Here is a 16703-nt window from a genome sequence, read left to right as displayed (position 1 = left end):
GAGGCATTTTTTCCTATGGGGCAGACTTAAACAGTGCTTATAATATGTATTTCTTATAAACTTTACTTATGCTTTATATTACACTTACATTCTTATACTGCATTTCTTCACAAGATTATCAATTCCTTATGTTCTTGGTAACTTAGAAATCAACTGATTATGAAGCATTACCATTTCAGATTAGACAGTATTTCATGCAACATTTTATTGTAAAAATACTTTGAGATTTACAGTTCAGACCTCTGCAAGGTTAAGCACATTTTACAAGTGTGTTCCATTCTGAATGAAGCTGTACTTTCAAGAATTTGGGCAACGAAATCTGGTCTAACTGTAGATTCAGAAATTCTGTTACTGGAACCACTACGTAAAACTAACAAATGCAGCAAAAGCTAGAATGAAGCTATTGCTTGGTACTTTTATTCATACACATGCAGAAGAGTATAGTCAGTTTTGAAAGAGCACTGTAGACAACTAGGCCTATAGTAACCAGAAAATACTCTAACTAATGCTAGTTGAACAACTCTGCACAATAAAAATTTAATCATTTAATGGCTGGACACTTTTATGAATGATCTTCTAGGTCCTGCTCCATTGGTGCACTCTATATTCTCCATAGCGGCAGCTCATTTTGCTCCTGCCTGCAGAGACTTCCTTTCATTAGCTGCTTTTTGCTTTTGCTGCATGATTTCAGAGTCCCTGTGAAGGAAAAACAGTTGGATATCAGACACTGGGTCACAATTTTTCTAAGCAGAGCTTCTTCTCTTTAATAGCCCCCACCTGAAGAAGGAAAAAAAATCAGTATAAAATTTCTCAGCCACGAGCACAGTGTTTTTATTACCCTGTTTTCTTCAGTGCATGCATTACTCCATGAGGCAGACAATTTACTAGAGTATAAATAAATTTAGAAATAAAGGATGTAATGGATTGAACATATTCAAGACAGCATTACACAATCTTTTCCCTTTTGCAGTAGGCAAAAAGCTGCTCAAAAAAATTAAAAAGCTTTACAGGACTTAATAAAAATATATCTGTTCAACAGCAGATACTGCAAAATTTCGTCCACAGTTTATGCTCTGGCAAGTGATTAGCCAATGAATAAAAACAAAGTATTCAGCCAAGACACTAGATTCTTCCTGACCCATTTTCCTCTCCTTTTTCTGCCTAAACATTTATTCACCTTTACTAGATCTTACCTCTGTTTCCTCTGAGAAGCAGACAGGCTATCTTCTTTCCTTTTTCCTTTGTGGATCTCCTGAGTTTTCTTTAGGTTCTTTTGGCGGGCAAGTTCACGCTGGTTCCCACCTGCAAGATAATATACAGTTAAACAAGTATTACCACTTGTTTTTTTCCCCAAAGGTCTACCTGTGTAAAAGTCTGTTATAAAGGCAGTACAATTTGGCACAATGTATAGAGCTGGTCACATCTTCTATTTCAGTGTCCTCTCCCAGGGTACAACAGGAAAAATTAAAGGCTCATAGTTGTTACTTTTTCAATTCTGTACGTCATGTTCAAGAGATTACCAAAATTCTAATACTCCTTATAGAAACAAAATATAGTTTATACACCAGTAGGCTGGGTAAATTCACGTCTGTAACTCATCCAAAGAGAAGTAATCCACTCTCAGATTCCAGCATTCAAAATAGCTTTTGAATTAATTTTTAACCGAAAGAACAGCATTGAAATTGATTACACTCAAATACTATTGAAGAGGTGATCTCAAAGGTTTCCTTAATTTGAAATCAAGTGCAAAACCTAAGCCTCCACCTTAGCAGTTAGGTGCTTCCAACTTCCAACAAAAGTGAGAAGAGTAACATTACTTCTATATGCATGTAAAGACACAAACCCACATCACTGTCAGAAGAGAGGACACTTCTTCAGGGAACAGACAGCTTTCCCCACAACTACCAACCAACAAATTGACAAGACAGGAGTGCACAACATCAAAACTACTGACTCTCCATCTAAACACTCAGGGTCTTCCAGGCAATGGCCACAGATTGTAAACTCTTCTGCATTAGATGTCAATCCTCAGTATTCTCTTCTGTAGTTCTATTTTGCTCCCACCTGCCAGACCTGGTTCACTGGCTTGCTACTTCCTCTTGCTCTATTTTGTTTGGACTGACAGTGTTCCAGATATACTAGGCATAATCATTTGTGCTGTTGAACTAACACAATCACATTCTTTTAAACTCAAAAATGAAAATTCCATCTCTCATAATTTCTGTTGTGTCTCTTTTCAGTCTCTCTACAGTCTTATGACTGCCTATGCCATCTTTCAGCCTCAAAGCCAGAGATCTCTGTCTTCAATGCCTCTAACTGTTGGTATACAAAAACATCTTAGGACTAGGTCAGTTTTAAGCAACCTGCGAGTATGATCCACCATTTTGTATCCACACCATTTCTGAGCAGACAAAGGTACCTGCCTGTGGGAAACAGTAAAGGTAAGAAGACTTTCAGAAGCTGTGAAAATGGACCTCAGGAAAAAAAATCACAGAACTTAGAGCTAGCTGCAGCTGCAAGGCCTGAAAGTAAAGAGGATACAATTACACAATATGCAAGGACATGAAACAGTAATTGAGTTCTAAGGCTTGGCCAAGATAGACCTTAAGACTGCAGAAAAATATCCTTACCAAGATAATAGCAAGTTTTAAGCTTAGTAACAGAGTATTGTGTATTGTTAATAGAAAGCAAACAAGCAAGTATTGTTTGAAGAAGGCGTATGTGTGTTTCTAGTGATTGGACAGAACAACTGTCTGCAAGCTTTAGCAATATGCTATTGGCTGAAAAAATTATGAAATGTTCTGTAACAGAGATCTTGAGCTGCTTGTGGCAGACGTGAGCTTGTGCCATCTCCTGTATCTGCAGCTGAGACTGGTGCCTGAAATAAAAGCTTGTGACGTGTCACCCAGCAGTCCCATCCCATTTGTGAAAAATTAACCTCCAACAAATGATGCCCCAAGAAGCAGGGAATTCATTTTAGAATTCCTCAGTGGACTATTTCTGGTTGTCGTGTTGGAAGCCCCAGATCTGGTGAAACCATTGAAAAGAAGCAGACTCTCTCTTGAAACAAGAGATTCTCCCTCCCTACCTTCCTGGACTTCAGACAGAGTGAGGTGAGGAAGGGATCTCTGGGGAACTTTCGGATGGGACGACATTTCTTGTCCAAAGAGAAATGGGACGTTTATCACCAGCTTGACACTCTTCTAAAAGATAAATCTCAGACAGAGATTGGGAAAAATGAATTTAAAAACTTGCTGACTTGGGTAAAGATTAACTTTCAACATATAGACCCTAAGTCTGCTTTAACTTATGACTTTTGGGATCTGGTGAACTGGAAACTGTATAATGCCCTCTCTGTTAACTGAGATGAGACAGTAGCCAAACTATGTCCTGTATGGCGATCACTACTAGAAATCTTTCAAAAGACCGGACCCGTGGCCCCTCCCGGGCTCAAGACCGACTCCGCGGCTCCTCCGAAGAACTCCTCCGCGTGTCAAAACCACCCCGCGCCTCTCTCCGCGAGAGAGAACGTCTCTCCGGCGTCCCAGAGCAAGCTCTCAAATGCAAATTCGGCCCCTCTGCTCTCGCAGAGCGGCCCTCCAGCCCCCCCATCCCTACCCCGTGCCGGACCTGCTAGCTCCCGGGTTTGCTCTCAAACTGCTGGCGTCACTGAATCTGCGCCGGGAATCCCCAACCCGCCCGCTGCTTAGGTTCTCTCCTCATCCCTGCTCACAGACCTCGCCCCCACCGTCCCCCTAGGCGGCACAGCCAGCCCGCCCTCATCTCTCGCCTCCCCCAGCATCCCCCCAGAAGGCTTCTGTCCCCTCTCAGATCCCCCTTGTGTCCCTATAGCCTTCCGCGGTTTGCCCCGACTTTCCAATTCATTCCGCTGCTCCAACACGTCCCTCAGCCATCCCCCTGCCCGATTCAGACTCCTCGGTGAGCCCCTCCGTTCCCTTCGCGCCCCACCTCAGTCCCTTAAACAACCCCGACCCTTATTCCAACTTCCCAAACCGATCGCCGCCCCGCTCGGCTGGGATCCCTCCGCACCGAGAGCTCCTGCTCCTCCATCCCCTGAGAACCCCCCCGCCTCCTTCGAGAACATTTCTTCCAATGTTAAACCTAACCCGTCTTTCCCAGCCCGGGGTCCCTGCCTTCCCGCTTTTGATCAGTCTGTTACCGCGCCTCGGACGCGGGGGGAGAAGTCGTTGTTGGTGATACGGGGACTTTCCCAACTTTTTCTGGTGTTGGAGCGGTGCCGGCCGGTTCTTGCTACGGTAAAGGTGAGGGGCAGGTCCGACAGCTTGGTCCAGAGCCTCAGGCTGCACGGAGAGCCCAGGCACAGCCAGCCCGCCCAGCACAGGCGCCCGCCGCTGTTCGCAGCTCAGAGGAAGCGAGGAGCCTGCCGGTGCCGCTGTACAAACACCTGGCACTGGAAACTGCTCAGGTGATGGTCTGGCTTTGTCCAACTCTGGTCACACAAATTTAACACGGAATCCTGAATTTTTTCAGTCTAACCCAGAGACTGCTTCAGTTTTGGCAACAGCTGGGGACCCTCCAGGGACCAATTTGAAAACTAATTGAATACACTTAACTGACTGGTCTGATATTAGGTGAAATTTCAGACAGGATAATGATTTTGACTCTTTAAATGGTCAGCTTCTAGCCAGGCCGGTGAGGTATGGTAAAAATAATCAAAATCCTCAATAGAAACACATTATGATATCAAAGAACTCAGACAAGCAAAACAAGATAGTGGGCTGACTTCTCCACATTTTAATAATGTGGTGAAAAGTATTTTTAATTCTTACGAGCTGGTTCCAGCAGATTGCCACAACGTGGCTTCTATGATTTTATCTAATTCGCAGTACATCTTATGGGACTTAGAGTGGAGAAAACTTCTCAAATGAGTAATAGAAGCTTATGTGGGTGGCCTTATGCTCTATTAACCATTGCTCAATTAGCTGGTGATGCACCAAATGACAGGCCGGAGGATCAGGCAGTTTTCCTGCCTAGGTCTGTGCTCCGAGATATAAAAAATGCTGCAAGAAAAGCCCTGCTCACTGTTCAACCCGCAGGTAGTCACGCAAATGCTTACTCTACAGTAGTGCAAGGCGAAACTGAGGCCTACGGTGCTCTTTTAGAGCGACTAACACAAGCTGTCAAAAGGCAATGCCCACATGAACAAGCTCACCCCTATATCCTTAAAAGCCTTGCTTTTACTAATGCAAATGAGGAATGCAAGAAAGTTATTTTAGCTTTGCCTGACCGGCCCCCAACTGTTCCTCAAATGCTTTCAGCTTGCAGCAAACTTAGCCCCCACAGCACCTTGCTAGGGTACAAGCTAATGCTCTTGGGGAACAGATTCTAAAATTCCAAGATTTATTGGGAGAAAAGCTGGGAGATAAACTCAAAAAGGTTTTGAAAGCTCTTGAGACCATGCAATTTGGTACAAAAGCCAAAGAGCTTTGTTTTAACTGTGGAAAGCCTGGTCACAGGAAAAAGGATTGTCCTGTACTGGCAACACAAGCTAAGCCATCTACTGTTTGCCCTCAATGTCAGAAAGGGAAAAATTATATGAAGAATTGTCATTCTCGTTTTGACATCAATGGTAATCCCTTGTTGTTAAACTCAAAAAGGCAGCACGGGCCACCACACAATGAAACAAGTAGTGGAACCCCAGTTGCCGAAAAATTTAGTTACCTCGGCTTTACCTGGAAGGAACCCAAATCAGATGTTACTTATGTCCCAGCCACCCATCCCTCAGGTGGCTCCACCCTACTACCCCCAGGGGCAAAGTTTGAGTTGGCAACTTCAAAATAAATATGCCTTTTAAAAGACTTCTGTTATGAAGGTATCCCCACAGAAATTACTGGCATTTCTTGACAAAGACAAGACTTTAATTATAGACAAGCACAGCAACAGAATTTTTGGACTTTCTTTCCAGCTGTTGTTTCAGCAGACTGCAAACAAGAGCTAATAATTTCAGCTCTTGCATTCAGTATCCCTATTGTGATTCAATACCACCTATAGCTATTGCATTGTTTTACCTATGGATACACACAGACAAAATACGTATCAAGAGACTCCACTTCCAGCTAATCAAGTTGTGCGCCCAGAGGTGCCACTTGGGAATCCTACCCAGAGTTTTGATGTCTTTTGGGTAGAGTGTATGGGCCTTGACCAACCAGAACCGACTTGCAGCCTGACTCATCTTGGTAGAACAGTTTATATCACAGGCATGCTGGACACTGGCACAGATGTCACTGTGATATCTCACAGGTTTTGGCCGAGTGATTGGAATTTCGTGTCACCTCTGGGCACCCTCACAGGGACTGGAGGCACCACTGTGTGTCTGCGAAGTGAATCCAGGATTACTGTTACAGGTCCTGAGGGGAAGACAGCAACAGTATGTCCCTTCCTCGTGCAGAAGCCTCTCGCTGTATGGGGGAGAGACTTACTGTCCCAGTGGGGAGCAAAACTACAAGTGGACCCCTGACGGGGACCACACCAAAGCCCACCATTCTAAAGCTGTCATGGAAAACTGATAACCCTGTTTGGATTGATCAGTGGCCTTTATCGGAGAAAAAAAATAAGTATCACACTTAGTGAAAAACAGTTGCAAAAAGATCACATTACACCTGCAAGTAGTCCCTGGAATTCACCAGTGTTTGTCATCCACAAGAAGACTTCTAATTCCTGGAGACTGCTTCACAACCTGAGGAAGATCAATGAAGTACTCGAGGACATGGGGTTCTTGCAGCCTGGACTCCCCTCTATGTCAGTGATTCCAAGAGACTGGCCTCTCGTTATCCTTGATTTAAAGGACTGATTTTCCAACATTCCACTCCATCCAGAGGATGCACCGACGTTTGCTTTTTAAGTTCCAGCTATCAGTAGAGGAGAACCACTGCAAAGATATCACTGTTAATCTTTGCCTCAAGGGATGAAAAATTCTCTCACCATTTGCCAATATTTTGTTGCACAAGCTCTGTCTCCAGCTCAACAGAAGCACTCACAATCTGTGATTCTGCACTACATGGATGATTTGCTTATTGCAGCACCAACACGAACAGAAAGGGAACAAATTCGTGACAGTGTTGTTACCGAAATTCGAAAGACTGGACTGGAAATTTCTACATCCAAAATTCAAAAAGTCCCGCCCTGGAAATATCTGGGATGGAGGATGACTGAACAAACAATTACTCTACAGAAAATAAAACTTTGGACCAGTGGCAACACCTTGCAAGATTTACAACAGCTTTTGGGAGAAATTAATTGGGACAGACCTATTTTGGGAATTACCAACAATGAACTTGCCCCACTCTTTGACTTATTAAGAGGAGACTGTGGCATCAAATCTCCTAGGACTTTAACACCTGAAGGTCAAGAATCCCTTGAAAATGTCACAGAAGCTTTCCAAAGGAAACAAGCCCATCAATGTGCTCCAGAAAAGCCCTTTTTTCTTGCAGTTTTGGGAGAAAAATTGCAACTTTATGGTCTCATTTTTCAATGGGACCCTTCTGAAAGAGATCCTTTGTTAATAATGCAATGGGTTTTTCTTCCTTACAGGTCCCCAAAGACAATTTTTACAACTACGGAGATGACAGCACAAATTATAATTAGAGCCAGAACAAAGTTGTTAACCTTAGCAGGCCAAGATTTTGCAGTTATTTATTTGCCTCTGAAAAATGACAGCCTTGATTGGGCATTGCAAAATTCAGATGATTTGCAAAATGCATTGTTGAATTTTTCAGGTGTTTGTTCTATTCATTACCCAGCCAATAAATTGTTGCAAGTAAAACTGAGTTTTAGAGAAAAACCCACGCTGAGTGAAGAGCCTTTAAGTGCTATAATTCTCTTCACTGATGGATCAGGGAAAACACAAAAATCAGTAATAGTACGGCTAAATCAAACAACAAAAACATGGGAATCAGATATTCAAACAGTGAGGGGATCTCCCCAAATTACTGAATTAGCTGCTGTAGTCAGGGCCTTTCAGCTTTTTCCTTTTAATTTCATTACAGATTCTGCTTATGTTGCTAATGTAGTTAAAATAATAGAAGGATCAGGTTTAAAATATTTTGGAAATGGTGCCTTGTATTGTTTGCTGTCAAGCTTTTATACAATTTTACAATACAGAACTAATCCATATTTTGTTTGCCATGCTAGGGCTCATTCTTTGCTTCCAGGATTTTTAGCAGAAGGAAACGCAAGAGCGGATAAGCTGGCAATGGTTGTTTCTAATACTTTGCCAAACATTATTGAACAAGTCACACCTTCTTTCACCAAAACGCACAAGCACTTGTGTGGATGTTTCACATTTCCAAAAGTCAAGCTAAAGCCATCATTAGTACTTGCCCTGACTGTCAGCTTGTGCAACCCCCTGTTTCTACAGGAGCTGTCAACCCACAGTGTTTGCAAAGCCTGCAGCCATGGCAAACAGACATCACTAAGCACCCTTCCTTTGGGAAATTTAAAAATATTCGTGTATCAGTTGACACCTTTTCAGATGCAGTTTTTGCTTGTGTCCATGCAGGAGAAACAGCCAATCATGCCTGTCAACACTTTTTGCAAGTATTTGCTTCACTAGGGGTACCCTGAGAAGTAAAAACAGACAATGGCCCTGCATATGTAGCCCAAAAATTGGCCACATTTTTGATGGACTGGGGTGTTTGCCACTCTGTTGGAACTCCCTACTCCCCCACAAGCCAAACAATTACAGAAAGGACACATCACAGCCTAAAATGTGTTCTAGATCAACAGAAGGGGGGAGGAGAGATGACACCACAGATGACATTGAGCAAAGCTTTACATGTTTTTAATTTCTTGAACAGCTCTTTTGCAGAACCCGTTCCACCACTTTTTAGGCATTTTTCAAATAACACACGGGCAAAATTGGAGGAAAATCCCTGTTTTAATTAGAAACTCTGAGACAGGACAAATTGAAGGCCCTTTTTGTCCACTAACTTGGGGCAAAGGGTATGCTTGTATCTCCACAAGTGCCAGACCTAAGTGGGTTCCAGCAAAGAACGTCAAACCATATTGCACACGAGAACAGGCTGATGAGTCCAAGAGCAGAGAGACAAGCACAGAGGTGTGAGCCAAACAGAGCCCACGAGTCCTGCCTGACAAATCTTGTTCACCTGTGGAACCTGCAAACCCTGCTTTTTGCGTCATTGTGAAAAATGTGTAAATTGTTGATTTCATGCACTCCTTCGGCAAAAGCATGGTATTTTTGTGCTATAGAGAGTATATCCTATCGAATTTGCAAAGGTGAAATTACCCCTTCTATTTTTTGTTATAGGTAGCTAGTCCCCAAGCAAATTTGAGAAAGTACAAGAGTAGAATTTGGGAAATAAGATATATGGAAAGGTCTTGTGCTAAAAAATAGCTCACGAAAACTATGGAGCTGAATGAAGTATTATGCTGGTACTTGCTGGTCTTGCTTGTTCTGTGCAGAGCAGATTTGCCTGTAGAACAACCAAACTCAAATGTTTGGGTTGCCTTAGCCATCCAAGTATAGATATAGAGGAAGGCTTTGAATTAATACCCTTGAACAGACAAGACTTATTTGAATAAAAAATGACAATTGCTACTAGATTTGACTTATATCCTTGGAATAGACCAGATCTTTTACAGCATTGAAATTGCTGTGGTTTAAAATAGCAGTGCTTAAAGCAAGTAAGAGAAGTACCTTAAACAAGCAAAGAGGAATACATTAAGTATTAAAAGACTTTAAATTTGTGCCTTTAGGTAGAAAAAGTATTGCAGTAGAGCTATGTAACGCAAGGTAGTCAATAAGCAACAAAGTTTCTTTGTGGTTGTACCAGGAGGGGGAATTGTGGGAAACAGTAAAGGTAATAACACTTTCAGAACCTGTGAAAATGGGCATCAGAAAGAAAAAGCAGAGGACTTAGAGCTAGCTGCAGCTGAAAGTAAAGAAATGCAATAACACAGTATGCAAGGACATGAAACAACAGTTGAATTTTTAGGCTTGGCCAAGATAGACCTTAAGACTGCAGAAAAATATCCTTACCAAGATAACAGAAAGTTTTAAGCTTAGTAACAGAGTATTGTGTATTGTTAATAGAAAGCAAACAAGCAAGTATTGTTTGAAGAAGGCGTATGTGTGTTTCTAGTGATTGGACAGAACAACTGTCTGCAAGCTTTAGCAATATGCTATTGGCTGAAAAAATTATGAAATGTTCTGTAACAGAGATCTTGAGCTGCTTGTGGCAGACGTGAGCTTGTGCCATCTCCTGTATCTGCAGCTGAGACTGGTGCCTGAAATAAAAGCTTGTGACGTGTCACCCAGCAGTCCCATCCCATTTGTGAAAAATTAACCTCCAACATCTGCCATGTCAAGAAGTAGAAAAGAGCAACTCTGCAGAAGTGGGGGTTTGTGCACTCTTCACAACAGCCTATGGACTGCCTGGCAAGAGATGCCAGAAGCTCAAGTGAAAACAGTACTGTGTGACTGCTGCTTCCCAAGGGCTGCTCTTGTCTTGGAAGGTGTTTTTTGTCTGTTACAGGGCATTAAATACTACCTTTCAGAAAAGTTAAGAGAACTTCTACTCATCCTCTTCACTAGCATCCTGTCCCCAAAGTCCATTTAGAAGAAAGGCAGCTGTTTTTTCAGAGAATGAAGCAAACCAGATGTCTCTGGCAGTACTAGTGTTGATTAGAACTTGATGACTCATGAGCAGATGACACATTCCAGGCCATAAATGGTTCCTGAGTTTTGTGGTGCTCAGGAGGAGGGAACATTATATGTATTACGACTGGGCAGCAATTAGAGAGCTCTTCCACAGTGCTTAAAAAAAAATAATCTTATTTTATCATGAAGAAAACAGAGGAAGTCAAAACAAACTGCTAAAGCCAGAATTATCCTCCACCTCAAACCTCACGTACTTCTTTATGAGCAGTTACTCTCCACCCTTAACCTCTGTCTCCTGTTTTCCAAGTAAACACTTGAGCACGAGCTCTGCAGAGTTTTTCCATACACACAGTACGGTTTTAAATTTAGGAACAGAACTCAATTGTATCACTGAAAAGCAGCTGGCACAGCAAAACAGAGAAGGTAAAAAAGCTGGGCAACACACAACGCACAGAAAGCATACAGAACCAGAACTGCCTGAAAAGAAATTTACTTGTACTATCAATGCTTCCAAGTAAACATTCCATGGGCTATTTGGCCCCATTACTTCACCTGGAATGCTAAATAAGTATCCCTATCTTCAAGGGAATCACTGGCGTTTTCTACATTCTATAATATCAACCTATTTCAACCTTCCATGAAATTGTCCCAACAGGTGACAATTCAGCTTCCTGAAATTCAAGCATGAACTGCCACAAAAGACCAATACACCCTTCCTGCTTATACACTTTTATACATTCCTCCTCAAGCATCCCCATCCTGGCCTGTTTGTGCAAGACATACGCTTTAGTTCAACCTGTCCTTGCTCTTTCAACTCCAGGAGAAGAAAAATGCCAACAAGAATCCTAAACGTACCTCTTTATTATTCCTCTGTGTGGAAACCGTTTACATTCCAGGTCTTCAGCTGCACTTTAGCAGCAGTGTGCCCTCATAACTGTGTATTTTCGAGATGAATGTGAACGCACAGCCTCAAAACACCGAGTTTTTACGAGTGAATGTGAAAGCACCACCTCAGCTAAACACAAGGAGTTTCTGTAGTGCCAGACATAACAGGCAGAAGGCACAGGAGCACTCGCAGCAGTCAAGGAAGCCGGAGCATCCTGGGTCCGGTTCACAGTTCTCCGCCATTTTAAAGCGGGTGTACCAACACTGCCGTTCGTCGGACCTGAACACGGTCATCATTTACCGACTGTTCTTGCTCTTTCAACAACAGCCTCAACAACCACAAGTTAGGCAGCATAGCATTCAGTGTTGAGCACTAATACAACGTCCTTTATTTTCAGTCTGGGCGACAGCCGAGAGTGAAATGGAGCGTGGCTGTTGTTTCAGCCCTTCATCACCTTAATTTCTCCCCCCGGTCCCGCCACCACTGCAACGCCAGAGGGCGGAGGAGGATGTTTTCGCCTCCAGCTTCCAACGGAGGCAGGACGTGGGAAAAAGTCTCATCCGCACCCACTCACTGCTGACGACATTTTTCTGGTGGAACACCAAGGCCGCAAAGAGCCAGACGCGGCAAGAGCCTCACACAGCGGCCGACTCCCGGACCCCGGCCCAGGCACGACCCCCCGCCGGTGTCGCGCCTGGACCCGACTGGCCGGCCCAAGTCCCACCGTCTACCTCGCTACCCGACAGGCTCCAAGCAGCCCCCCGGTACTCACGGGTCATGGCGAGACGCTCAGGCCGCGCAGCACCGCTACCGCCAGCACCTGCCCAGCAGCACCGCTCACGCCTCCCACCACCGGAGCAGTCTGAGGCGCCGCCCGCCGCCGCTGCCCCTTATGGCACCTCGCTGGTCGCTGATGTCACGGCGCGGCGCGGACCCGGCCCAATCAGCGGGATGCGCGCCGGTGCCTGCTGCCCCGGGGGCGGGAGTCCGGCGAGGTTCCTGCGGTGCGTCCGCACTGGCCCGGCTGTGAGGGGGAGGTGCGGGGGGGGGGGGGGGTTGGTGTAACAGCCTGGGCGCGGGGGCAAAGCGGGCGCTCGGGGGGCTGTTGAGAGCCGGCTGAACCGAAGCCTACGCGGCTGAGGAGCTGCAGGGGCGTTACAGGCGGCTACGGCGCAGTTATTGGCTGCCCCGTACGGGCTCCCCCTCGTGCCCCTCCCCTCCCGGTAGGCGCACGCTGATGACGTCACGGGGCGCGCCGCCGGGGCGGCACGCCGTGAGCCGGCGGGGCTCGCGGCATCACCGGGCCGCCGCCGCGCGCTGCTGACGCCGCCGAGCTCGCGGGCGGGCGCGCGGGTGCGCGCCTCTCCCGGCGCCACCGCCATGTTTCGGCGGGCCCGTCTCACCGTGCGGCCCAATGTGCGGCCCCCGGGCAGGGCCGCCGCCACCGGCACTGGCGGGGTGGACCCGGAGCCGCCGGAACCCCCAGGTTCGGACACCCCGGCGGCGGACGGAGCAGGGACCGCGGCGGGATCGGCGGACGCGCGGCGTGCAGACAGGTGAGTCCCGTCGAGCTCGCCGTGGCAGGGCAGTGGTGTCGTGCAGCCGGCGACACTGGGCCGCTGGATCCCCGGGGGCGGGACGGGCCTGTGCAGGGCGGGACCCGGCGGATCCCGGGACGTAGTTCTGGCTCTGTAGCTCTGGGCATCGTGGCCTGTCAGCGTCTGGTTATCAGTGCTATGGCTGGGGGCTGGCTCGTCCTGGAGACCTACTCAAAGACGTGTGCCATCGGTGCCCGGTGCCTGCGTGTTCGGGGTTGTCAGACAGGACTTCTGGGTGTTCGACGCGTTCGCAGCCTAAGCTGAACCCGCATTTCTTCACTGCCGCGAAGCTTGGAATAACATTGGAATGGGCTGCCCAGGGAGGTGGTGGAGTCACCGTCCTTGGAGTTGTTTAGGGGAAGACTGGACGTGGCATTTAGTGTTATGGTGTGGTTGACAGGATGGTGTTGGGTCATAGGTTGGACTCGACGATCTCGAGGTGTTTTCCAACCTAATTGATTCTGTGATTCTCTAAGTTAAGACTGCAAAGGTGTGGCCCAGTGTGGCCTGACGCTCGTTTTTTTTCTGGCTCCACAGCAGCCAGGAGCCCTGGTTTGCTGTGTGCAGCAATTCTTTGTGCTCTTTAACCAGATGAGCTTGATTTTGCATTCCTGCATCATTTTCTCTTTTGTATTAATTTCTTCATGCATTGGCAAATGAGGACTTCCTGTCTTTTTGCAGGACTTTTTGCTTGTTTTGGTTTTAAAGTGTTTTTTATTGTGATGGAAGCACATGGTAAACTTTGCTTTAGGGCTGGTCCTCCCTGAGGACCTCCCTGTTTTGGGTTAAGCCTTGCTGGTTGCTAAATCCCACAGAGTATTGCTTGCTTCCCCACACTCCTCCCCCTTCCAGCCTTTGTGGGATGAAAATCAAAATGGCAGAAGTGCAAGAAAAAGCGTGTCATGATAAAGACAGTTCAATAAATAAAGAAATAGCTGTGCACATAAGCAAAGCAGAATTGGGAATTCATTCACCACTACCCACAGCTGTTTTACTGAAACGGGAAAGAAGGGATCCATCACACATAACAGTTGTGAAGACAAATGCTGTAGCTCCAAATGTCCTTCTTTCTTTCTTCCCCCAGCTTTTACTGAGGAGCATGGTGCCACATGGAGTGGGATATCCCTGCAGTCATTTAAGATCAGCTGTCCTGGCTGTGTCTCCTCCCAGCTTATTGCCCATTGCCAGTGTGGTCAGCCATGGGGCGGTGTGAGACAAGACCTTGGTGCTGCATAATCATTGCTCAGCATTAGCTGAAAACATGGGTGTGCTGTCAGCACTGTTGCGTTGCAAATCTGAAACAGCACCACGTGAGCTGCTGTGAAGGGAATTAACTCTGTCCCCACCAAAGGCAGCTCAGATCAGTGTTTCAGGACATTTCCTCAGTTTGATAATCATTCTTCAGAATGGAATTCACACTTCTTTTGTAAAGTTGGGTTTGAGTCTTTAATAAATACCTCTATTCTTTTAGTTGAAGCTTGTTCCTTATGACAGTACGATGAAACAGTGCTAGAGTCTTCTGTTTCAGTGGCTGGAAATTCACATATCAGACTAGTTGGCATGGCATGTCTTTAGGAAACCATGCTGCCTTTTATTCAGCTTGTATCTTACATCTTTACTTGTTTTGCATTGTGTTTCAAGGGTGTAATTCTTTCAAGTTGTATTTATAAAATTTTTATGTTATAGGGATCACCTTACTGGATCTTTTGCTGTATTGATTTTTTTTTTTAATGAAAAAACATTTATTATTTTTCACTTAGATGCTACTGTTGCTGATTCAGCAGATATGTTAAAGACTTTCATGTTTGTAATTTAACAGGTACATCAGTGTAATATAATGTTAAGTTTCAAAACTAGATACCAGTGTGACTCTGAAAGGCACTCTGATCTATTCTCATAGCCTCAAAATAGGCCTTTTCCATATAACCTGTCAGGGTTATATGACAGCCCACCTAGCTAAACAAGGGAAGCCAGTTCATGTAATCTTTCTGGATTTCAGTAAAACTTGTGAGACTGGTTCTCACAGTATCCTTCCTTCGGGACAAAAATGAACACATCGTGTGATGAGTGAGCAAGTAGCTCATGGGTCAGGCACAAAGGGTTACAGTGAATGGGGTGACATAAAACCAGTGACTTGTCACTGGTGGGGTTCCACAGAGCTCCATCCTCAGCCCTGTGCTCTTCAACACCTTCATAAATGACCTGGACACAGGATTCAAAAGAATATTAAGTAAGTTTACAGATGATACGAAATGGGCAGACCTATTGACTCCCTCAGGGACAGGGAAGCCCTGCAGAGAGACCTCAACAAATTGGAGGGCTGGGCAAACACCAGGCATATGAAGTTCAAAAAGGGAAAGTGCCAGATTCTGCACCTGGTGTGGAGCAACCCTGGTTGTATGGACAGACTGGGGAACAAGAGACTGGGGTCCTGGTCAATGGCAAGTTGAACATGGTTCAGCAGTGCCCTGATAGCCAGGAGGGCCACCTGTGTCCTGGGGTGCATCAGGCACAGCCGGGCAAGGGAGGGATTGTCCTGCTCTGCTCTGACCTGGGGCGGCCTCACCTCGAGTGCTGGGGACACTGTTGGGTGCCACAATATAAGAAGGATTTAGAATAATTAGAGGGTGTCCAAAGAGGGGATCATGAAGATGGTGAAGGGCCTTGGGAAGAAATATGAGGAGTGGCTGAGGTCACTTGGTCTGTTCAGCCTGGAGGAGACTGAGGGGAGATCTCATTGCAGTCTACGACTTCTTCATGAGGGGTAGTGGAGGGGCAGGCACTGATTTCTTCACTCACAGCTGCTCAAATGTGTGTCTGTAGCATCAGTCAATTTACATTGTTTTGTTTTCTATATGCTGGGTAATTTGTTAATTATCAGGGAAGTGAAAATTTTAGAAGTGGAAGAGAATTCTAATTTTTTAATACACTCTCTGTTAAATTGTATTTAACTGTCCAGAAATCCAGTGCTGTACTCTGATTAAAAACTCCACAAAATACACGTGGTATGGAGATGGTGAATGAAGAATTACTTTCCATTGTCTCCTGCTGTACAAACAGTAGGTGTTGAGTGGAGCTCTCAAGGATCTCATTCAAAACACATAAATAGGCACCATGTAAGAAACCCTCTAAACTCTTTATCCAGGGGTGTTCTGTACTAAAAATGTGTATGAACTCTCAGTGTGGGACAAATTGATTCAGCCATTTAACAGAGGCTGCTAAATGCAAACATGTCATCTGCAGCATTTGCCTGAATAAAAGACAGTAGCTGGAGAGAATTTTGGAAAGTTTCACTGTGTGTTTATACTTTTTTTATATTTCTTGGAAAGCATTTACTTCTGAGCATTTTTTAAAATGTGTAAGTGAACCATGGGTGTGGTTGTCCTTACATATGGAAACAAGGCATAGTTCCAGCATAAAATTAAAAAAAACCCTCTCTTTATGACTCAGTTATAATTATACTGCAGTCTTATTATGAGCAACAATCATGAAGCTGAACACTGGTGGAATCAGCAGATTTGGGATGATCATAATGGTTGGCAATTTTACTTGCACTTTG

General features: G+C 45.2%; 2 protein-coding genes across 2 annotated transcripts in view; one reads left to right on the top strand and one right to left on the bottom strand.

Annotated features, from left to right (window-relative positions):
• Positions 1-190: 190 nt before the first annotated feature.
• On the bottom strand, positions 191-12726 carry SERF1A (small EDRK-rich factor 1A). Its single transcript, XM_058864092.1, has 3 exons — positions 12319-12726; positions 1194-1302; positions 191-696 (listed from the first exon to the last, which is right to left on the bottom strand). Exons 1-3 carry the CDS (start codon positions 12323-12325, stop codon positions 624-626), a joined length of 189 nt encoding a protein of 62 aa, XP_058720075.1. The 5' UTR covers positions 12326-12726; the 3' UTR covers positions 191-623.
• A 66-nt stretch (positions 12727-12792) lies between these two features.
• BDP1 (B double prime 1, subunit of RNA polymerase III transcription initiation factor IIIB) overlaps positions 12793-16703 on the top strand; it is a 52697-nt gene continuing 48786 nt past the window's right edge. Inside the window, exon 1 of the mRNA XM_058864087.1 lies at positions 12793-13102. Coding sequence (XP_058720070.1) covers positions 12927-13102 — 176 coding nt within the window. The 5' untranslated portion in view covers positions 12793-12926. The remainder of the gene's footprint in view (positions 13103-16703) is intronic.

This window comes from Poecile atricapillus, chromosome Z (genome assembly GCF_030490865.1).
Source record: "Poecile atricapillus isolate bPoeAtr1 chromosome Z, bPoeAtr1.hap1, whole genome shotgun sequence".
In the NCBI taxonomy this organism is placed as follows: Eukaryota; Metazoa; Chordata; class Aves; order Passeriformes; family Paridae; genus Poecile; species Poecile atricapillus.
This window is presented reverse-complemented; position numbering and strand designations above follow the sequence as displayed.

Coding starts and splice junctions, on each gene's coding strand:
- SERF1A (XM_058864092.1), bottom strand. Junction 697..1,193: donor GCTTCTCAGAGGAAACAGAG/GTAAGATCTAGT, acceptor TTTCCTTCACAG/GGACTCTGAAATCATGCAGC.